The sequence below is a fragment of the Drosophila ficusphila genome, unplaced genomic scaffold (assembly GCF_018152265.1).
Source record: "Drosophila ficusphila isolate 14025-0441.05 unplaced genomic scaffold, ASM1815226v1 contig_414, whole genome shotgun sequence".
Taxonomy (NCBI): domain Eukaryota; kingdom Metazoa; phylum Arthropoda; class Insecta; order Diptera; family Drosophilidae; genus Drosophila; species Drosophila ficusphila.
Window position 1 is genome coordinate 19,271,849 of NW_025064328.1, and position 22,516 is coordinate 19,294,364.

At 44.4% G+C, this 22,516-nt stretch overlaps 4 protein-coding genes across 5 annotated transcripts in view; all 4 read right to left on the reverse strand.

Annotated features, from left to right (window-relative positions):
• The window catches only part of LOC108094279 (GTP-binding protein Di-Ras2), a 34,330-nt gene extending 24,845 nt beyond the window's left edge, over window positions 1-9,485 (reverse strand). For both annotated transcript variants that reach the window (XM_017194772.2, XM_017194773.1), the window contains exon 1: window positions 9,245-9,485. The gene's annotated coding sequence lies outside the window, so the exon portion shown is untranslated. The remainder of the gene's footprint in view (window positions 1-9,244) is intronic.
• Window positions 9,486-11,609: 2,124 nt separating this feature from the next.
• LOC108094336 (serine protease inhibitor 42Dd) lies at window positions 11,610-15,550 on the reverse strand. The gene is made up of 3 exons (XM_017194886.2): window positions 14,547-15,550; window positions 13,549-13,690; window positions 11,610-13,487 (listed from the first exon to the last, which is right to left on the reverse strand). Exons 1-3 carry the CDS (start codon window positions 15,414-15,416, stop codon window positions 13,357-13,359), a joined length of 1,143 nt encoding a protein of 380 aa, XP_017050375.1. The 5' UTR covers window positions 15,417-15,550; the 3' UTR covers window positions 11,610-13,356.
• A 977-nt stretch (window positions 15,551-16,527) lies between these two features.
• On the reverse strand, window positions 16,528-18,800 carry LOC108094321. The gene is made up of 4 exons (XM_017194862.1): window positions 18,720-18,800; window positions 17,801-17,960; window positions 17,292-17,538; window positions 16,528-17,226 (listed from the first exon to the last, which is right to left on the reverse strand). Exons 2-4 carry the CDS (start codon window positions 17,812-17,814, stop codon window positions 16,570-16,572), a joined length of 918 nt encoding a protein of 305 aa, XP_017050351.1. The 5' UTR covers window positions 17,815-17,960; window positions 18,720-18,800; the 3' UTR covers window positions 16,528-16,569.
• A 2,130-nt stretch (window positions 18,801-20,930) lies between these two features.
• On the reverse strand, window positions 20,931-22,500 carry LOC108094320 (serine protease inhibitor 42Dd). Its single transcript, XM_017194859.2, has 4 exons — window positions 22,369-22,500; window positions 21,321-22,168; window positions 21,126-21,267; window positions 20,931-21,069 (listed from the first exon to the last, which is right to left on the reverse strand). Exons 1-4 carry the CDS (start codon window positions 22,418-22,420, stop codon window positions 20,951-20,953), a joined length of 1,161 nt encoding a protein of 386 aa, XP_017050348.1. The 5' UTR covers window positions 22,421-22,500; the 3' UTR covers window positions 20,931-20,950.
• Between the last annotated feature and the right edge of the window lie 16 nt (window positions 22,501-22,516).

Sequence of the window (22,516 nt, forward strand, 5' to 3'; positions counted from 1 at the left end):
GTTCGTACGCAAATTTCGTAATCGACTTTGCACTGATGAGCGCTGCGAGCTGGCGAAAAGGATCCGATAAATTTGATTGCAACCGAAGCATGAAAGCCCAGAAAGCCAGAAATCCAGAAAGCCAGAAAGTCAAAGGAGGAGCAGAAGCAGCAAAAGCAGCTCGCTTTCAAGAAGGTCAGGCTCACACGACCCTCAGGTCACAGGATCCCCGGCTAATGGCTAAGCAAACAAGCCAAGGACAAGGGAAGCATATCGAGGGTGCACGAAAATTAATGCAAAAACTTAATCAGGCGCGAGCTAGGGGAAGGAGCATGAAGAGGTGGCAGGGTGGCAGGTGCAGATAACTGGCGTTGGTTGCAGCCAGCCACGAGGGTCGTCATCGATTGTCAACAGCTGGCAGTGCCGCAAATTAAACACAAACAAACCACAGACGCCGAGACAGCAAAGGACTACACACTTGCGACCGCTCCTTTCATCTGCTCCCTGGCCAAAATAAGTGCGCAGCTCTGCCCGATTGTCAATGGCAACGATGCCAAGCCAGTGATGCGAATGTTCGCCACTCGTCGAGTACAGCAAATCTAATGAAAAACAACTGCGGAAAACTGGAGTGAAAAGTCTTAAGGCCTCGCTGCAAATGAAAATATAATAAAATGCATGTTGGTGAAGGGCTTTCCCGGACGTGCTGAAGATAAAGAACTGACTGGAGAAATAAGTGGACACTGATGCTCCGCTTCAAAATAAATGTGTACTTGTTTCTTTTTATACCCTTGCAGAGCAAAGGGTATTATCACTTCAGTCAGAAGTTTGCAACGCAGTGAAAGAGACTCCTCAGCCCCCATAAAGTATATATTATATATTATTGATCAGCAATGAATTTCGGATTAAATAAATTCAAAGTCGGATAATTCTTTTCATATAGCTGCCATAGAAAAGATCAAACAAGAAATAAGCTAGCTTCGGCAAGCTGAAGCTTATATACCCTTCCAGTCATAAAATATGTCGAACTAAATACATAACATCGAAGCTAAGACGATTTTTCTATTATTAAAAATTATAACGCCGATTTTTTTTAATCCCACGAGCAGAGCTTTTTAGTAACTCTGGAATCGAGGAAAAATTGCAATAAAATCCGACAACGTTATCATATAGCTGCCATAGAATAGATCGAAAAATCTAGTCAGAAATAACGGAAATTAAATTATAACATCGTTGTTTTTCATCAAATAATCATGATTTTTGGAAAATAGAGTTTTCTGACGACTCTTGAATAACGAATTAAAATTCATCAAAATCGGACGACTTTATCATATAGCTTTCATAAAAATAAATAGAAAAGTCGCCATAGATTCGATGTTGTTTAGCCTTTATGTTATCATATTTGACGACTGCAAGGGTACATAAGCTTCCTTTCTTGTTTTTTGGTGCAATATGTGGGTTTTGAGACAATATTATTTATGAACCAAGAAAAGGGATCCGTTTAAAGTAAATACGCTTAAATTGAACATAGGCGATTTTAATTAACACTCAAATATATCTCTCACCAGTTGAGTTTGTTTTCGAATAACTAGACTTCACAATGTTACAGAATTGATTTAAATTACTGATTTTTTAATCTTTTATTACTCTGTTTTGTTACCGTTTTTAACGTTAGTATAACTACTATAACTTTTTAAGAAAACTGCTAGTTAGAATTAACCATTCGTAACAATTACCGATCTGTAAATTTATCGCCCTTCTGAAAAAGAACCTTCAAGAATAAACTTTGAACTTTCGACAAGCTGCACCAAAAATTGTCACCCGAAAAAATAATTTCTTATTTCTTTGATAAAGTCACCTGGATTTCTTTTTATAGAAATTGAAATATAAAAGCGAGAAATACCAGTTGCAAATCAGAGAAATTCTTTGGAGCATCACAATACTTCTCCAATCCGCAGGAAATGAGGAAAAAGAGCGGGTAAATAAGTACCCGGCTAGTTGGCATCTCAGCACGTTACCCATCCGCCCCGTTGGCTGGTGAATCGATGTACTGCCTGGGTGGCAAGAAGCAGGCACAAAGTGCGACCTCCTTCGACTGGCCACGTTCCGTGCAACAGCAACAGCAACAGCAAAAGCGACAGCAACAGCTGCAGCTGCATTTGCAATGACAGTGGCAGTCGGACTTGCCACAGTTTTCCCCGGAGGAGGATTCCACGAGGCACGTTTGCCCTGGGCGTTTGTGGGTTAATCGCATTGCCAGCAAACACGACGACAATGGCCCTGGCTGTGTGTGTGAGTGCAGACGCGTCTTGGCGTCAATTGATTTGACTTGGCCCGATTCTGACCCACTTGGGGCCACTTTGCCAGCACGGCGACTGCCAGCGAGTGTGTGCTCGGCAATTTTGGCAGCTCATGCGGGTTTACTTAGAGCTCGCTTTCGCCGAAGGGTGTTTGCGCGTCTATGTCAAGGGCTATAAAAATTTATAAGCTTCCCGAACGGCACTTGGAGTCTTCCCCAATAGGAGTCGTTGCCAATTGGCTTTGCCGCCGAACAATTCGCACTTGGCACTCAAGCTGAATTTATATGCATGTTGCTTCTGCTGCTCTACTCGAACTGTGAATAATTGAAACAAATGTGGGCACGCCATCGCAGCCATAAATTTCCATATGTTTATGCCCTGGGCACATAAAACCGAATGCAATTGCTGGCAAATATGAATCGCTTCCCATTTCGGATTCAGATTGCCACAACTGCCCTAATCAGAGATATGTTACATGGCTTGTAGTGGAGGACTTTGTGCAGCAGAGCGAGCGTTGTAACCTTTTTCGCATCCATGGACATATTTATTTACGATTTTCCCCAGAACAGTTACTTTGTCAATTTAATTTAGTCCGCATCCTGCCCGCTTTATGTGTAACCGAGCACGTCTCCGCATTTTCAGGGAGCAAGACATCCTCGGCAAATTTCAATTAAAATGGCAAAATCTGCACTCTCAAAGAAATGCACACCAACACAAAGTCAGCTTCTCCGCAAAGGGAGAAATTGGGGGGCAAAAAAAGGGAGGAAGGGGGAGGGTGAGGGTGAGGGGGGATGTACATGCGTTGGCGCTTTTGTTAAATGCTAAATATCTGGCTGGATATAAATTGAGCTTATTTATCAAAGTTTTAATTAAAAACTTCATAGAAGAACTCTCTGGGCTGCTAAGTGTGTAATTACAACTGTGACGACGACGCCGCACCTCAGATCCCGGTAAGAGGATCCCGGACCTCGGGACCCAGGATCCCCAGGACGACAGAGCGCGATGGAGGATACTCCGGCGTCATCGGCCCTAATGTATGCAACAAATAAATCCACACAAAATTGAATTAGACTTAATAAACACGAATGCCGCGGGACGTTCGAGAGGAAATGAGTCCGAGGAACGAAGCACAAAGGACGCGGCTGAAAATCAACCGGAAGCGAGTGGAAGTTCCCGGGGAAAAACGAAGGCGATGGTGAAGACGACGAGGAACAAGTTCAAGTTGTCTAGAACGTAATAGAGAAGCAGTGCAGAGCAGATTCATAAGGCACGCAGCGCGCTTTACGCGTGAGTGACTCGGGAAAATGGAGAGGAATGCGGGGAAATGGCGGAAACACGAGCAAACAACCAGGACAACAAAGAGGCCGCGGAGAGCGGGGAAAGCGGGGAAAGCGCCGCTGCGACACGGTGAAAAATGTTAAAAGAAAAGGGAAATAAAATCACAAACAGCATTCCGGGCGCTCCGAACTCGGAACTCGGAACTCGGGACCCAGAAGCCCGAACTCGAACTCGTACTCAGGAATGCCAAGAGGTCCGCAGAAAACTTACTTCAGCCAATATAACGAGGGTCTGTCGAACGCTGAGATCCCAAAACATGCATTGCGCATACGTCACGTTGCCCCGACACACGGCTAATGGGCAGCCGAGAAAGGCAGAAAGCCGACAATCAGATCAGCGCCTCACATCTGGACTAATGAGCCCATCTCCGGCCCAATCTACTCCATTTCGCACTCGCACTCGCTTTTCGTCCACAATGAAACGTCAGCAAACAACGAAACAACAAAGTGGGCATAATTTGATTAGGCCTCTTGTCATTCTCCTCCGCCGGCGACGCCGTGTACGGCTTCCTTTGACGAGATTCCGGCCGAAACTTTCTCGGAGTGTAGCGACCTGGGAAAGGCCTCCGAAAAGGCCGCCGGGCAGGGAAAGCGCTGCGAAAGCCAACAAATCGACGAAGAGACGGACAGACGGACAAACCGTCGGCCGTCGGAGTTGCCACGGCGCTGGAAAAGATATAAAATAAATTGCGGAATGCCAGCAAATAAAAATTTATAAGTGTGGGCCCAGGGCTCTCTAGACCTCCATCCCCTCGGTTCTCCGGCTTTCGAGTTCTCCAACTGGCATCCAACCGAGCCCTGGCTTCCTGGACACGCCCCTCCTAGGCCAACGTCTATTTCCCTCGTCAAAGACGACGGAGCCGGGCGATTATAAAGAGATTTGTGTGTCTGCGTCTCGGTGGGAGGTGCTCCGCCCGCGAAGGCGGAGTAGGAGGAGGAGGAGAAGGAGGAGGACCCAAGGAGCCAACCGAAAGAGAAGGACAAAGGAGCCAACACAGGCTGACGAGGCGCTGATGACTGTCATCATAATCCCGATTAACATAATAATATACGTAATCTTTATCGGCGCTGATGATGCCCCTGATTGCGTCCCGCTCCAGAGCATATTGCTGCCTAATTTTATCTTCTGACCTCCAAATTGCCTATCAGGTTCCGATCCGAATCCATATTTTTTGAGCCCCTCTCTTTTGAGCGGCCAGGGAGATTCGAAATTAATTGCTTTATCGGCCCGTAAAAGCCGGTCAGATTCAGATTCATCATGTTTGCGGCGGGAGAATGGCGGCCGCGGTCTGCATCGATTTTTGAATAGCACTTAGCCACTTTCGCGCCTTAAACGCTCAATAGCCGAGCGATGAAAAAGGAACCCAATTTGATATTATCATCGCTGCCGTCGCCGCTGGAAAGCCGAAATCGCAAAAAACGGCAGCGAAACTTTTAGAAAATCCACTCGAGCAGGGATGCAAAATCTGAGCGGAAGGGAAAACGGGCGGGGCGGGGCGGGCGGTTATACCAACTTATTGATTGCTCTGGCTGGGAAGTGCGGGTGGAAATGGATGGGACGGCCAGCAAAATGGCAACAAAAAGGGGCAGCCGGTCGGCGGAAGTTTAGCCGAGATTGTCAATAACCGAGCGCGTGGATTGGAGGACGCCTATGTATATTGTGAGTGATTCAGTGGGCCATATGCTGATGGCGTTTCATTTTTTGCCACATAAATCCTCCTACCCTTTCGACTTTCGACCGACTGACAGCCTGCTCATAAGGAAGAGGAATCGACAGAGGCACTCTTCCATTTTTGCCAAGCGATGACAGCGGTCCATGGACTGCAGGATATTCCGTCTTCATTCAGTGTTTCCCTTCCTTTGGCCCACTGCATCTGACACGCTGAGATTGAACAGAGAAAAGTCGAGCGGTCTGCGGTGGGTAGTCCTTGGAGCTCCTTCCAGGAATGCACTTGCCGGAGAGCCACTTCTCCTCGCCACTGTTGTCCTTCTGTCTCGGTTGGCCTTGTCTTTAGTTTTGATTTTCCACTTGATCGAGTGCAAACTTCGGTCGCTCCCCGATTCCCTGCTCACTGAGGCGTGTTATCAAATTATAAACAATTTCGCCGTGAATATGCATTGTTAATGTGACCGAATTGTTCACGTTAATTAGGTTGCAGCGCCGACAGCCGAGAACCGAGCCCAAATGGTCCTGTATCCTGTAAGCCCTGGCCACATGGCCACGTAGATTCATGGATTCGTGGGCGGCGCTGTCCTAGATTAATTTCCTGCTTCAAGGGAAACGCTTTCCAGCGACGGTGTCTCGAAATCGCTGTGCAATTACTGTAAATTGTCCTGCATAAATATATAAATGTGCCGAGCTGTCGCTTTCCGACATTATGTAATCCCGCTGAGGAACGTGCCTCGAACAGAGTCTACCGTTCTACCCCTTCCACTTTCAGGCAGGCTCTCCCCCGGTTGCGAGTGGGCATTTGTCTCAAAAGTTAAAATTGCTTTTAATATAATGCGATTTTGGTTTGCTCCGCATTCCTGGAGTGCCTCGCAGTTGGTTGGCAAGCAGTTAACGGTCATCAAGTGCCTCAAACGTGTCCTGTGTTGTCCTGTTGAGACAATTTTGTACAATAAAATTTCAATAAGGCTGCAAAAAAAGGGCGCTCTTGAGGAGGCTTTGAAAAGGAGGGGGGAAAGCCGAGAAAAGGGAAATCCGTCGGACCATAAAATCAGCACAGCCCCAAAAACACACACACACACACACCACACACATCGCCATCGAGACGATAATCGTGGCCAGAGTGGAGAAGTGGAGGAGTGGAGCAGTGCTGAAGTGGAGGACAACAAACATGGTCCGGCACTTTAATCAAATGAGACCGCAGCTTCGAGAGGCTGTTCACCCACAAGAATCCCGACGGTCGGCTGTGTGTGCTAAATTTCAATGGAGCCATTGGGGCAGCCAAGAGGCCCAGAAGTGCCGCCCGGAAAAGAGAGCAGAAACTATTAAAGTAAGTGGAAATGGAGGCATTAAGGCGGAAACACGAGCTCACACATTGGGGCAGGAACGGTTCCGTTGTCAGGCCAAGTGGAAGCTTTGAACCTTTTATGTGCTTTTAATTTTAATACAACAAGGGGGCGAAAAACAAAACACTTTTCCGGCCATTCAGCCTGCCATCTCGCCAACCTTTAGTTGCCACTTTGCAATGGTGGTGCAATGTGTGCAAGTACCCCAACCTCCTCCTCCTCCTCCTCCTGTTCTCCTGTGTGCACTTTGCATGCAGATTGCAATTCATGCCAGCTGCCGGTGCTCTCAGGGATAAACCTGTGCGTACCACAGTGCGTATGAGTGATGCGAGGGCACACGGGATGGGAAACCGCTACTGGCAGCCGCAAATAGCTCGTCCTTGAAGGTGTCAACTGCAGAAGTCTGGCCAAAAGAATGAGCAGCGCTATGCCCGCAGGCATTCAGTTTATCAATTATACGAGTCACATGTAATTAATGGCCTTCCCAGACGAACAGCCTCCTGGGCCCTTTTGTCCACGAGTGCGCTGGGATTAATGAACCTGACTCTAATATCAACTCGATCGGGTCGACGTCGCAAACTATGGTAGATGCCATCGCACTTCAGGCATCCGGTCTAGACTCTCCATTATGAAATAGTGTGCGTCGGGCGGGGAGTCCCCGAGGAGCCTCGCAGCTGGCCCTACTTAAGATACAAGCCAACAAAAAAAAAAAGAAAAAAAAGGAAAACAACTGGCATCTGCATAACTCGGCGAAGATTCAGCCGCGTGTGTTTTATCCCCCATTCACAGTTCGGCAGTAAAAACGTTTAATCTAGCATAAACATATGGAGCGCAGGCATTTACATGCGACTGTATACATACATTAGGGATGAAGGCGCCAGGTGAGTCCTGGGGGTCCTTCCGCCCAGATTCCCCCCTGATGGAGCTTTAAAGAAGTCACAGGAAAACCGGCTTTAAGCGGGAAATTAATTATGCAATCCCGGGTGGTTTGAGCCAACAGTCTTTCGATTACCAAGAACTCTTATGTCCGTGGAAAAAACGGAGAAACGAATACTCAAACCTTTTTGTTGCTGGATTGCTGCTGACTTTTCGGCAGAAGAAAACATTGGGGAGTACTTGGAAAAACAATCGGGAAATATAATTAAGCAAATAAATATCATGAAAAGGAGACGTCTAACATAGGAAATATGAACCCGAATGCAAAGTGCTGCTTTTAATGGCACGGGCTTTCCTTGAAATACTAAGCCCGGGCTTTTCTGAGTTTCTGAAACTTGACAGGAGCTGAGACTTCTTCGGAGAAGACAGCGCTAAATTAAATAATTGAATTCTCAATCGCTTTAATATCAAAGAAATATAAGACCTTACTTTTGTGTTGTCTTTTTTTATAAAAGTGATTTCACAATTGGAATAATAAGACATATGACAGCAATTTTCCTAATTTCCTATCTAGCGAAATATATAATAAAGGCAATATATAATAAAGGCAACTTACAAAAGTATAAATGCTACTTTCACTGAGAGACAATAAACTAACAAGCGCGGCAATGATTTAGTTTATTGAACTTGAAGACAGAAATCAGAAAGCAATATGAAAACTCAACAACTTCTCCTGCTTTTGATTGGACCCTCGACTTATTCGACTTCGAAACCCAATAAAATGCGTTGCTGGATTTAAACTGCTTGCTCGACACACATTTCGTGGCTCAGAGTAGATCAAATACCCCCCCACCGACGGAGTCCATTAATAACCAAAGTATCGGAATGGCACTGAATCAAAGTAAAATCCCCATAAAGCAGTTTTCTGATGGGATGAGGAAACATGCTGAAATCCGATTACGGACCCACAAAACCAGTGCACAGTCGGATTGAGTATTGGCATCGGGTGCGTTTTCCACCTTCTATTTATTTGACAAATTTAGAATTTATGATGGACCCCTGCCAGCGGAGGTTCTAGGGGCTCTAGGAGCTCTTGGGGTTCCTGGGGGACTTTTGAGGGCTTTTACCATGTGTGAGCTGTGTAATCGTAATAAAAATGCACAACATGGCGCAGCTCCCATCCGGCCAACCTCCCAACTCCAGGACACACAAAAGGCAGATCTGAGGGCAACTTAGAGCTTACTTAGACATGTTAACTGCTGCGAGGACTCTTTGTCTCTACACCTAAAAAAATGTATAAAATGAGCACGGAGGCGGCAACGAAACTTGCGGCGGCAACAAATTTAATGCGCTTACGATAAATTTTTATTATTCCAGCGAATGCCGCCGTTAAAATTGGATATTGAAGAACCCACCTAGGGACGAAAAACTGGGAAGGGGTGGGGGTAGGTGGGAAGCGGGATGCGGAAACAGGAACAGGATTCGGCGGGATAGGATGGGCCAAATTTGAATTTTCCGCCATAATCGTAACTTGTCCCCGTTGGCAGGCACTCTAAAGTCCTTACTTCTGCACTTGCACTCAGTACGTGCTTTGTTTTTTCTGCCTTCCTTATCCCGTTTCCCTTAATGTGGCCATAAAATGCAGGACCTGCTGTCCAGGATGAACGCATTACGAGTGACCGCACGTTCCCCCAGCCAGGACCTCTTGGCTTTTCTGAAAGTCCTTCTGGGCAGGCTTACCTGGCGTTCGCTTAATCACTCCGAAAGAGCCTCGAAACTGTGGAAACTGTGGAAACTGCAAGTCGGCACGTGAGATTGATTAAATTTCTGATTTATGTTCTATGAAATCAGCAGCACACAAAGTCACAGACACTCGCAACACCTCCGACCGAAGGACTAGAAGAGTAACCGTCGCTTTTGACACTTCATTCACTGAGGACTTTCCGTCGAGGGTTTCCGATGAGGAGCGCGAGTGTGGCTTTCGAGCTGGGAACTGCTGGCCGAAAGCGAGGCAAGTGGCTTTTATAGGTCCAACAGGCCACGAGCGTTTGCCGCCAGAGCATTCAAAACACAACGTGTTGCAGGTTGTGGTTGCGACCAAACAAACGCTTCTGCTGCGAAGGACGCAGGCGTCGGCAGGACCGAATGCCAAGTCCTTGCTGGGAGTAGCCGGGTTCTGAACCGGAGCTTTCGGTTGCAGCCGGAAGTCGAGGATGCCCCTCGAACCTGCTGGAAGTGCCCCTGCGGCAGTGTCAACTGTGCTGGTTGGTAATAATTCCTCTGACAGTTCAATTTCGAAAAGAGTTCTGGGGAATTGGCATCTAATTATTGGCGGCACGTCTTGGTCACAACATCGGATTTCTATGGATTTCTATGCTAAAAATATCTAGATGGGTAACCCTTTTCAAGGCCACACTCCCTAGAACGACTGTCACACACTTAGCCTCCCAGTTGACCATAATGAATAGTTCTTCCGCCCGGGTGGGCTTAGCCTCCCCTCCTTAAACACTAAAAGCCCGATTGTTTGGACACGCACCTCAAATGGGAATTAAATCTGATGAGAGGCAAAGAGCACTTCATGTCGGGCCGAGATTCTCATTTAGATGCCTGCGGCTAGCTCCGCAAATATTGACGTACAAATGTTAATTATCCGCAGAGCACACTAGCTGCCAAAAGGCAGCGACTACCTGATGTGGCCAACGGGGCGGATGCTCGATAATTGTCGGCCGTTCCGGACTCTCTCCCTTACTCCCTCACTGCCGCTTCTTGGCGCCGATAGCTCGTTAATATTCAATAGCTTGTGTGTTAAATTCAAAGTGTTAACAAACTTTTGCACTTTGCACCGCCTCAAGCCAACCGTCACACACTGGCTGGCTGGGAAAAAAGGACATCCGTCTCGCCGTGTCCTTTGGCAGGAGGCATGTTGGGGCTTGCGAGGCAAGTATTTCATTAACCTGCCTCGTCCAGATACGCACCTCGCCAGCTGCTGTCTATGCGACAGCCGGCCCCCCTTGCCCATCCTTTGTGTGCCCCAAATTGTGTCCAGTGGCCACTGGAGCGAGCGGGGATTTTATTATCTTTTTGTGGCACCTCTCCCCCGTATTTCGGTGGGCAGTGGTTTTGTGGAAAGTGAAAACTCAAAAACCGGTCTGGCGTTCAGGGTCGCGGTGTACTTCGGTCTACTGCCAGGTGCAACCTGGCAGGGAAGCCAACAAAGGGGATCCCTTTCAATGGAGTTCAGCATGCATAAACACAATGTGCAACTTACCAACTTTCGGAATTAAACGCCAATTGCAAAAATGCAATATACAGGACACAGAATGCGACACATTCTGAAACCAAGGCAACCGGTGCAATCAAAAAATGGACCACCACCCACAACCAGTTACGGGGAGAGCTCTTTGAATAGTAAGCGTGCGCATGACATAATTCCTTAATTACCAAAGTTGTCAGACGCACTTAAAAGTGAGTTACAATTACAGTTTGCCTCCGCATTTGTCTGCTGCAAGCGGAATAATCGCTTGGACTCAACCACCTGGGAATAGCTACTTGCTACACGAGTAAGTGCAACTGCCGCAGACACTGACAAAGCAAACCGAAATACTTTACACACTAGCTTTCCGTTCCGGAGTCGAAATTGCAACCATCACAGTTCGCAACAACTCAGAGCATAACAATTCCGCTACGAAGTTGCTGCAAAAATATAAATATTCACTTCATGGAACAGCGTTGTGGCCAAAATACCCAATTCAATGTTGGCCATGATTCCCAAGGCAACATTCGACGAGGTCTTTCAAATAAGCTTTTTCTCCTACTACTGAACCGCAATACCACTTTCGGATTTAGTTTTTAAGAGCCTTAACATTTTCTGTTTAGTTTTCATTCAAATTTATTTACGGTTTGTTGGCTACAGCAAACCAAAGCTTATTCACCTCCATTTTCCTGTATTGATTGAAATAATAAAGTTTTACTGTATTTTACTAGTGTAAGCAACTAAAAAAATACGCATTTCAATTGTTGAATTTGCTTTAGAGCCTTCTAGTTCCTGCACTAAATAACTTTCCAAAAGATGATAAGGCTTCATGACATCAACTAACTATAGAAGTGTTCTAAAATATATTTATTCTCAAAATTATTGGTCGTAAGATACAAGCTAAGACTACTAGATACCAAAATGACATTACTCTTAAGGTAAAATACGTACATATTCAGGAAAACCCCTGTCAGTTCATTCAGAGCTTAGGTAACTAAGAATATGTGCCTTGTTGCACAAGCAATTGGGATAATATTGGGAAAAAAACCATACTCTAATAGGCGGCGGGTAGATCAAACATTCCCTGTCAATTTGGCAAATGAGGCAAAGAGCTGTCAGCGGCAGGAAAGTCGAGAGGCGCAGGTGAAGGAGCAGGACAGGACAGCTGGTTGTGGCAAGCGATTGCCCAGCGAAGCGTGGCGGCCTTTCTGCCTTCCAATATCCGCCCGCCACCCCCTCAGCACCACCCCCTAAGCACCACCCACTCCACACCCTACAACCTCAACCTTAAGCTGCAGCACTCGTCATGAAATTTGCTATTTGCAGGTGCGCGAGTTGCATTTCCTTTTCCCAATGCAACCGCATCGCTCCTGCCGCCGCTGGCTGTGTTGTCATTTCAATTTCAATTTGCTGACGGAAACTTGAGCGTTGCCCGTGACAACGGAGCCCAAGTTTCGGCAGCGCCCTGGCCACCAATTAGTGACGGGCCAACGGGACGGATACACAACCTTCGGAGTTGTGACAAAATGGCTGGGAATTGTCGGCTCGAGTGGAAGAGCGAGCGGCACGTCAGCACGGATTTAATTAAAATGTTATACACGTGCGTAAATCCCGCACTAATTGTTTCGCATCCCAGCCGACTGCATCGTTTAACCGACAATAAACCAGAATAATGGCCGGCATCATGACCAGGCCTCGCCGGTATGCAAATGTCACAAAGCGTTATTAAAACTGCTCTGCCGCTGCCGCTGCCGCTTCTGTTGCCCGGGGCGGTGGGCGTGCCACAAGGATGTGGCAAGGACACACTCTGGCAGCCGCAAAAATTTGTCAAATTTAATTTACACCTGTTTAGAAATATGCAAATATCCGCCGCAGGAGGATCCAGCGTGTGTGTGGGCCGTCGTCATCGGTCAAGGGTCTGGAAAATCCTCGCCGAGAGGAAACCAGGAAAAAGCAGCGGCAGCGAGCGAGGCTCCGAGAACAACAATTTAGCTGCACTCGTAAACATCCGCTCCTGGGAAAAGGGGAAGCAGGAGGAAGAGCAAGAGGCAGAGGATGGAGGAACAGGAGCCAGGGGATGTGTTGTCGGATGATTGCAGCAAATTGCCAACACAGTTGTTGACTTTTGGCCATGTGCGTGTCCGTGAGTTCGAAGTGCCTGTGTGCTCGTGTGTTTTTGTGTGCTCGGACTTTGGCCACTTACCACTGGCATTCAAATTGCCCCGACTCTTTTTGTTCGTGCCCTCGTGCCACGGATTGATAGCCGTACTAACTTTGATTTATTACCGCCGCACACTCACGGGAGACTGATACAGAGCGGTCGCACTGCCAAGCTGGCTGGCACTAAGCCAGGATCACGGACCAAGTCCCCTTAATAAACTATCAATGTCAACTGCAATTCGGACGGGCTAATTACCGACAGAGCCAACAGCCCGGCCCAGAGCATTATGCAACCCAAAACTAATCAGCCAACAAGGCTGATATACCTGTCGGTACTTGTCCGTGCACTTGACATCGAAGATTGGCATTTATTGGATGCGGACAGAGAGGCACATATTGGGTTCGTGGACTGATGGGCTAACTATCGCACAACTCCCCCTCAGAGCTGGCTCACGTGGCCCAGGAAGAAGGTGCTCTGCGAGTCCTTGATGGCGAAGAAGAAGGGGTGATCGGCGGTGAACTCGAGTACTTCCTCCCCCAGCACAAGCGACTCCAACTCGGCCTTGACAACTGCGGGAATGAGTGGTCAATTATAAACTTTGCTAGCTTGTTTCATCATAGGCAAACTTACAGGTGGCTCCGCTGGCTGTAGTTCCCTGTTCGTTGACTTCGATTACGGCCTTGTGCTTCACCTCCGAAATGCGAAGTTTGCCCGATTCCCGGAGCATACTTCTGAGGTCCGCCTCAGGACCGAATAGTTTCTTTATGCCCAGCTGGAATACAAATAATCTGAGTTAGTGTTGCTACTTGAATATAAACTTTAGGAAAGCTCAAGGATAAGCCTAAAGGGAACAACTAGTGTCAGTGTTACACAAACTTTCAATATTGGATAAAGGAGTTGTTATACCCTTGCAGAGCAAAAGGGTATTATAATTTGCTACGCAGTGAAGGAGACACCTCAGACCCCTTAAAGTATATATATTCTTGATCAGCATCACAAGCAGAATCTGTTTCCGCGCAAACTAGTCTCTCAGTTTTAAAGCTATCTTGCTGAAACTTTCCCAAAAGTCGTGCAGTTATTGCACGCAGTATATAATCGGAACGGGCCGGATCGGCCGACGATATCGGATAGCTCCCATACGAGAGAATGAAATAAAAAATTCTCACGCCGATGTTTTTGGTCAGATCGACTTGATTCCTTCAAGATGCCGTTTTCTACCTGCTATTGAATTTCGGATTAAATTTTATCAAAATCGGATAACTCTATCATATCATATAGCTGAACTTTCAACTAAACGTTAAGCTTAAACTAAGTTCTCAAAATTTCATATGTGCAAAGAGACTTAACAACTTATTCTATAAAATGCTTTTTATAAACGTTTAAGTTAAAGTTGGCAAACATATGATAGCAATATAAATGAAAACGTTGTTACCAAGAAGAAAATATTAGTTCCTTATTTTTCACAGAATGTTTTTCCCATCCAAATCAAACTGAACTAAAGTAAACTAATTATCCTAAACACAAATTTACAAAAGAGTCAGCTTAACTGAATGCCTTACAGTAGCCCAGAGTGATTTTAGTCCGTATGTAAATTTCGTTAAATTTTGTGTTTAGCATAAAGTACTCACCTCCTCGAGCGCCGGCTGCAGGGGGACATCGAACTCGAATTTGAATTTGGGCAGCTGCAGCTTCACTTTCCGCCTGGCCAACTGGGAGCTTATTTCGTTTAGGTCCAGGCCATTGAGTTTCTCCTCGAGCGCCGCCAGCCCCTGCTCATCCTGGGGCAGAATGATCAGGAACACGATGTCCGAGCCGAAGTAGGGCAGTTCCAGGGCCTTGGCCTTCAGCTCGGGCAGCTCGGCGAACCTGAAGTAATCCTCCTGGGACATGGTGTCCACGCTGACCTTCTGACCCCCGTAATTGGCGAATTCGCGGGCCAAGGTGCCGTAGTCGGGGAAAATGAGCTGCCAGTCGCCCTTGAAGTAGATGGCATTGACCAGGATGGCGGCCGTATTCCCGTCGAGTGAGTCCGCAGCGATGAGGTCCTTGACTTGCTGGTGGGTCTGCTCCTCCACCCAGGAGTTGATGCGCCTAGCAGCCTCGACACTCTGGGAGAAGTTCAAATTCTCGGCTGCCGCTGCAAAGTTCTTGCTAACCAAGTCCTGGTAGCTCTGGGCCAGCTGCAACTGCTGAGCCACGTAAATGCGATTGGCGTAATTCAGCTTGGGCCCGTCCTCGTCCTTCCCCTGTCCTTTGGCCAAGAGGTGGGCGAACTGCTGGGCCACCTCGCTCTTGCCAGCTCCCTCGAGCTGCAATCCCTCTTTCAGCTCGTCGGCGGTGCTGCCTTCGGCGCCCAAGTAGGCCAGAGCCAACCCAGTCCTGATGGACGAGGGCGAGAGGATGACATTCCGACCAGGCTGGGACTTGGCCAGTTGGGAAAAGAGCCTGGAGGCAAACTGGCCCTCCCCGGCAGGGGAGTGGTTAACAGTGTTGGCCATGGCCAGAATCAAGCCCTGGAGCAGCAAAAGGGACCACGTGACCTTGACTGCAGGGCAAGGAAAAATCGTCAGAGTAAAACAGTTTTTAGGTTAAGGCTTTAAGAGTTATTGGCTCTGGGGAGCATCTTCCCTACCTGACATTCTGAAGCAAACTAAACTATCCCGAAATTTAGATTTGCGTTAGACCTGGGGCTCGATTGTTATCTATGCTCAGACTGGTTTTCTCTAAATTATGATTCTACCCTAAAACTGGTTTTCGACTAGCATGAATCTTTCACGTTCTAATAAAAATTAAATAAGCGGTAAATATGTAAAGGTTTCTTGAAAACAATGGGGTTTTAATTCCTGGAAAAAGGGAAAAACACTTTGTGTGGATAATAAACAGAGCGAAGAAAACATCATCGGGGTCTAGAACCAGATATGCAATTTATTCAGATTATTCAATTTTGTACCTTTTAATCCTTTTTACTTTCTTGGTCGAATTAATATTGTTTTTAATATCTTTTAAATGTATATTTTCTAGATATGTTTTTTTATATCATTAAACATTCAGCTTTTTTTCATAAATTTTAAAAATTGGAAGTTGTAAACTTAGTTTAGTACCAAATTAATTTTTAAAAATTAATCAAAGAAAACCTTATCTAGCATTTAATTTTATGAACCCTATGTATGTTCGATTTCATCGATTTATGTAATATACTAATTATTTATTTTATGTAATATACTTTAAAAAGTATTATCATTTTTTATGTTTTAATAATTTTTTTTTTCTGTTGTTAGCTTTCACAAAATAATTATATAAATATGTTTTAGAATATATGTAGGGGAATGTTGTCAGGGTAGGGCCATGTTTTGACCTATGTCCATAACTTCTGAACCAATGACAATTCAGAATAAGTTTATACATTTTTGGAAAGGTACAAGCAAGAGGAAGTGTTCACCAAAAAAAGAGAACAAAAAAACAAAACCAAAAAAAGTTATAGGCGTTTGAAAAAAAAAAAAAAATGTAGTCAGCGTTGGGCCATGTAGTCAGGGTTGGGCCACCTTCAGAAAATATCGTAACGTGGTGGAATAAAATTGAATTCAGGTAAATCTCACATTGTTTTGTTCATTTATTCAATTATTTGGGATTTTACACTAAATATCAAATTATTCAGAGTTGCAGTTTCTTTGGGGGACGACCACGTTTCGCTGGTATTTTTGCTTTAGGTGCAGAAGTTGTTTTCTTCGCTCGTTGTTTTTCTCGCAATGCGTCGAGACTCTCTGGCGAAGTCAAAATCGTGCTACTCATTGGCCGCCGCCCTCGATTTGATTTTTTTGCTGTTGAAGTAGGAGCTTGCAGAGGTCCGATTATATTCAAAAGAGAAGAAGTGTCACGGGATGTGGATACCGATGGCTCAGTAGAACTCGAAGTTTCTGCACGTTCGTTAATTTCAGTAACGCATGAAATAACTATGCGGCGCGATGAGTCCTTTTCATTGACTTCAGCTTCCCGAACTGCTCGATCATTTTCGCCACTGAACGCCGCTTGCACATAATCCGAATCCATGAAAATGTCTGGATTGACGCGGTTCAAGCTCGTCTGTTCAGGCGTGCGTAGTGTAAGTTGTGGATGGCGACGCATAAAACCATAATACCAATCACGTCCACTCATTCCGTTGACATTCCACGTTAGAGGATAATGGGTACCAATTTTGTTGGCATATTGGTACGCCAGCTGCCTCATTTCAACGATACTCAAGCCGTAATAATGGTCGCAGCATTTTTTTATATAGCCCACCAACGCTTCTTCTTGTTCATCAGAAAATACCTTGAAAAAATAGCAATAATCAAGTTTAGAGTCTCCACGATTTACATTGTAATAAATCAACTAACTTGGCATGTTGCAAAATTTCCCAGCAGTTTTATAGTTTTCGCCAAATTTTCGTCAGAGATAGTAGAAATGTCTGGATAATCCTCTTTCACTTTGTCGACATATCGTTTTAAAGATGTTCGAGGAAAATTGTAAGATCGTGCCACTGGTCTTAACTTTTCGTTGTTCAACAGAATGGCTTTGACGGCCAGAACAGCATTTTCCAAGCTTATGTTTTCTTTTCCTGTTTTACGTTTATAGCGAGAAACACTAAAGGAAAAGATAAAAATTATTCATCTTCTTTCAATCCATCAAAATATTTTTTTAAGGAAATCTATTTAATTTATTTTGCATATTTTTGCTAAAAAAAACTAAAATATAACAACAAAAAATGAAAATACACGAATAAAATGTAAAAATTATGATGGCCCAAGCCTTATTATGGTATGATATAGCCAAACTATATCTCACAATGAAACTATATCTTAGTATTTTGTAAAATAATAACTATATAACGTATTTTTATGCTCACCTTGCGGATGACATGTTGTTTTCTTGTGATATTCACCTTTTTCGGCCAGGTAAAAAAAACTTTTTCGAGCACTTTTTCTTCACGGAGCAACGACGCGTAGAAGAATGAAATCCCGAAATAAGTAGTCACGTGGAAAGTTTCGAGTGACCGATAGAAGTTTCTAGACACCCACAAACAGATTGTTTTAGAACGAATATTCGAAATATTGAGATGGCCCGACCCTGACAACGGCCCAACCCTGACAACATTCCCCTATATATATTTGTTGTTTTATAATATTTTACATCTTATATAAGAACACATATTTATAAAAAAGTAATACATTTAAAAAAATATAATATCACGAAAAGTTACTAATCATAACTTTAACTTCCTAAAAACAAATAAATAAACAAAATATGTAGGAACAATATTAAGAGAAACCACTTTCCACCGACGGCTCTCTTAACGGCACTCTCTTCTGCTTTTTGTTTCTCTCTCTCGCTTACGTTCTCATTTGGTGTTTAACAACAGTGATGTCATTCTGTTTACAATGAAAATAGGTTCTCTGTTTGGAAATCCAGTGGCGGATCCACGGGGGGGGAATTAGGGAAATTTCCCCCCCCTTGGAACCACAAAACCTAAAAATTTTACTTGTTTGCTATGGTTGACTCTTCAAATATAACCACTTTGTTTACCAAAAAATTGGGATGGATAATTTTTGTTTTATAAATTGTACTGTATATCTCTCGCAATAATAAGTTTGAACCCCAAATCGAAGAATAAGTTCAATTTCCCCCCCAAGAATCGTCTCTGGATCCGCCACTGGGAAATCACATTGAAGGTAATCACTCTACATTCCGATGCATACTTAAATAATAGCATATGGGTATGTTCGTCGCCAGGTGTTAATATCTGCAAAGGATTTCTTTATTCTTACGTGTTGCAGTTAAGTTCTATTAATGAATCCGAGTAAAAAATATGGTATGAATGGACGGCCGATGCGAATAGTTAAACGTTTCATAGAAAACTAAAGAGTGTTCATATTGAAAAGAGAAGAGTGTTCACTAATGATATATGTATGCATGTATGGAATTTTTTCTTAATTATGCTACGGAAGGCGCTTAAAAAATTTTATTTGAGGTCAGGTCAACTTACTTAACACATATGTTTTCAGATCAGTTCTTCAAAAGATGCCGCTAAAGATATAGGGGTCTTACAATAATAGGAAGCCGTAATGTTGTGGGGAATATAAAATATTTTTACCCTTGCAGAGGGTATCATAAATTCAGTCAGAAGCTTGCAACGCAGTGAAGGAGAGACCAAATCAGGATCATCTTCTGAATCGATCTGGAGATGTACGTCTGTCCGTTTTTATGTAAACTAGTCTTATGTTTGCTATCCTGCTGAATTTTTAGCAAAAGCTAGTAAAAATAATAAAGAACTTATCTATCATATATTTAGCTGCTATAGGAAAGATCGAAAAATCTATTTAAAATTATGAAACTAAATTACAACTTCGTTCCAACCGAGATTTAAATATGGGGTAACTACTCTTGAATTTCGATTTCAATTTTGTGAAAATCGAGCGACTATAATATATAGCCACAATCATAGGAAAAGCATTTGAAAGTATAGAAAATAAATGAAATTGTTACGAATATTAAACATTCAAAAGTTATTTCTTTAAAGAACGGACTACTAAAGCGACTAAAGCTGCCATAGAAATGAAGACGAATAGAAAATTCGTAAACACCGGAGAAAAAGTGCACTTTATCGCTTACGTTAAAAAGATCAAACTAACTATCGGGAAAACATTTAAGTTTAATGTTTTGTTTAAAATGTTTTAGTCTCTGCCTCTTTTGTGGTTGTGAGCAAACCTAGTATAAGTTGCAATTTTAAAAATGTTTTAACAGGTTTGTGGTTAATTAAAACATTTAATTTAAGTAGCTGCTTGCCAATAGCTTTTACACTGTACGAATAACCGAATCGATCCTATTAATCGTAAAGTATACAGATGACATATACGGGGTCGGGTTTGATTGAATACGTATAATATAAAGAAATATACATTTTAAAGCCTAGCTTTTTAGATCATATGTATATGTATAAGCTTCGGGTCGCCGCAGCTAGCTTCCAATTTGGTTTTATCACATTCTCTTTCAATTTGCACAATTTTAACATTTTTAAGCTAGTGCATAAACACGGAAACCATTTAATCAAACCAATTAAAATAATACAAATGAAAAACTTAAGTGATTGTTTGAAAAATCGTATAAAAGCCTTTTTGATTTAAATAAAATATCCTTGGAAAGGCGTGCGTGTTTTTAACAGCAAGCCCGCAGTTTTAACAAACTTGGTAGTAACACAAAAACTGGATTGCGAGTGAACTACATACCTTATGATGTGTTTAAATTAGGTGTAAATGTTGAGCTAGTCCGTTGAGCTCTGTCGGAATTAACCTATCATTACAATTACTTTTTAAGGAAAAATACCTGTTACGTCAGCAATTCAGCATATGACAGATTTGCGAAGTACCTTATTGGCTATTTAACATGGTTGGAAAAACCAGTAAAAGTCCCATTAGAGCAAGACATTTATTCTAAGGGACGGCTATAATGTAAGATATGCCTAATTTTTCCGATTTCAACAAACATTAGGTAAAATGGGACAACATATCATATAGCACTGTATGTAAATGGGATGAATCTAGTTTTTTAAATTGTAATTTTATTGGAAAGGGTTTTAAGTTTAAGCCTGCCTAAAGCATTTGTTTATGCGCATACCAAAAATGTTTTTGAAATGTTTTTTTACCTACGTACGCACGTGCCTACATTTTGTAAGCAATATTTCATATTTTTAGACGCAAAGCGGTTTCGAGATAACACAAAGCTACTAAAAAATTCCCCATATCTGTGCAATTGGAGCCTCAGCGAAATCAACAAATAATTTATTTACAAGTTATAATGCTCAGGGAAAAACCAAATCTTTTCTAGAATGCGAAAAATGTTCAACAATTTGAACAAAACATTTCAGTGAGACACGTTTTGAATGGGAATTTCAATTTCGCTAAATGAGTAATGGCTTTCGTTTACGGTGAGTATTAGTCTATGGTTGTAAATAATAATTTGAAGTAAAGACAGTTCAACACTTTGAATATTATCCATTTATTTAGGGACTGACAACTCGGCCCTGGAAGAATACGGTGTTTGCATCGCGAATGACGAAGGCGAATGGATGATCGGCCACGAAGAACATGGAAAAGCCCGCTCGATTCGTGACTGCTACAGCTGCGGATCGGAAAACGTATAATCAAACATAAACAGATAATCCAATCTCTACTCACATGTGGCAGCCGCGGCCTCTGCCCCCTCCTCGTTCACCTCCAGGAACGCCTTGTGCGAGACTTGGCTGACTTTTCCGCCTGACTTATCGGCGAACAAGCCGCCTAGGTCCGACTTGTCGGTGAAAAGCTCTCGGATGCCCAGCTGCAAGGGAATGGTGAAGAGGCGAAACCAGATATTGGCCACAGTCAACCCACCTTTTCGAGGGGCTCCTTCAGTTCGTCGCGAAACTCGATCTTGAACCTGGGCAGCTTCACAAACACCTCCTTGGCCTCCAGCGGTCTGGCGAAGCCAGCGATCTTCTCCTCCAGCGAGCTCAGACCTCCAACTTCGCGAGGCAGAAAGATGGTCATGGACAGGTTGGAGTTCTGGTAGGGCAGCTCGAGCACTTGGGCATCCAGGTCGGGGAAGTAGTTCGCCCTGAAGGTGCCCATCTGCGTCATCATCTGGACGGGCACACTCTTCTCGGCAGTCTCCTGGAAGGTGGAGGCTTTGGTCTTTTCCGGGTCGAACTTGGACTCCCACTGGCCCTTGAAGTAGATGGCGTTCACCAGCATGGCCTTGATCTCAGTCGTCATGCTGCCGGGATCGATCATGTTCTTGATCTTGCCGCTGGTCTGGTCGAGCACCCACTGGTTGATTCTCTCGGCCGCCACGGGGCCGTTGGCCAGACTGATGGACTCCGCCTCGGCCCTGAAGGGTTCTCTGACCGCCTCATTGAAGTCCGAACTCAGGCTGAACTGGTCGTTGACGTAGATGCGGTTGGCCAGCTTCAGAGTGGGTCCGTTCTCCTGCCGCTGGTTGAGCTGGTTGAGGAGGGCTCCGTACTTGGAGGCCACCTCCTGCTTGTCCCCGGACGGCAGTCTCAGCGCACTCTGCATCTCCCGTGCAGTGGAGCCTTCCGCTCCCATGTAGACCATGCTCAGAATGGTCTCTATGGAGACGGGCGAGACGACGAGGTTCTGGTTGACATGGCTCTTGGCCAGCAGGCGGTAGATCTCCTCGGAGGATTGGCCGGCCACGGAAGTGGCCCACAGAATCAGGACTAGTGGAGGGAAAACCATTTCGTTATTAGAACAAATTGAAATCGGACCAGGGCGAATAAACTCAAGAATGCCGGAACAATTATAAATTGCAATGATTATTTATAACTACTGCAGTTTAAATGCAAAATTATAATTTATAATTGAACACAGTATTTGTTTCCCTGTCCACTTCACTGGCTCCCAGCGATTCGCCACTTACACAAGTAATTCATTTGGCAGCCTCCAACGAACTGGTCCCACGAGATAGGCATCTCTACACACTGAGCGGAGAGTGCCAAGTCGAGCTTATATATGCACCGGACATATATGTACCTGCTGGCGATTTTCGCTACTGAGAACTGCGCACC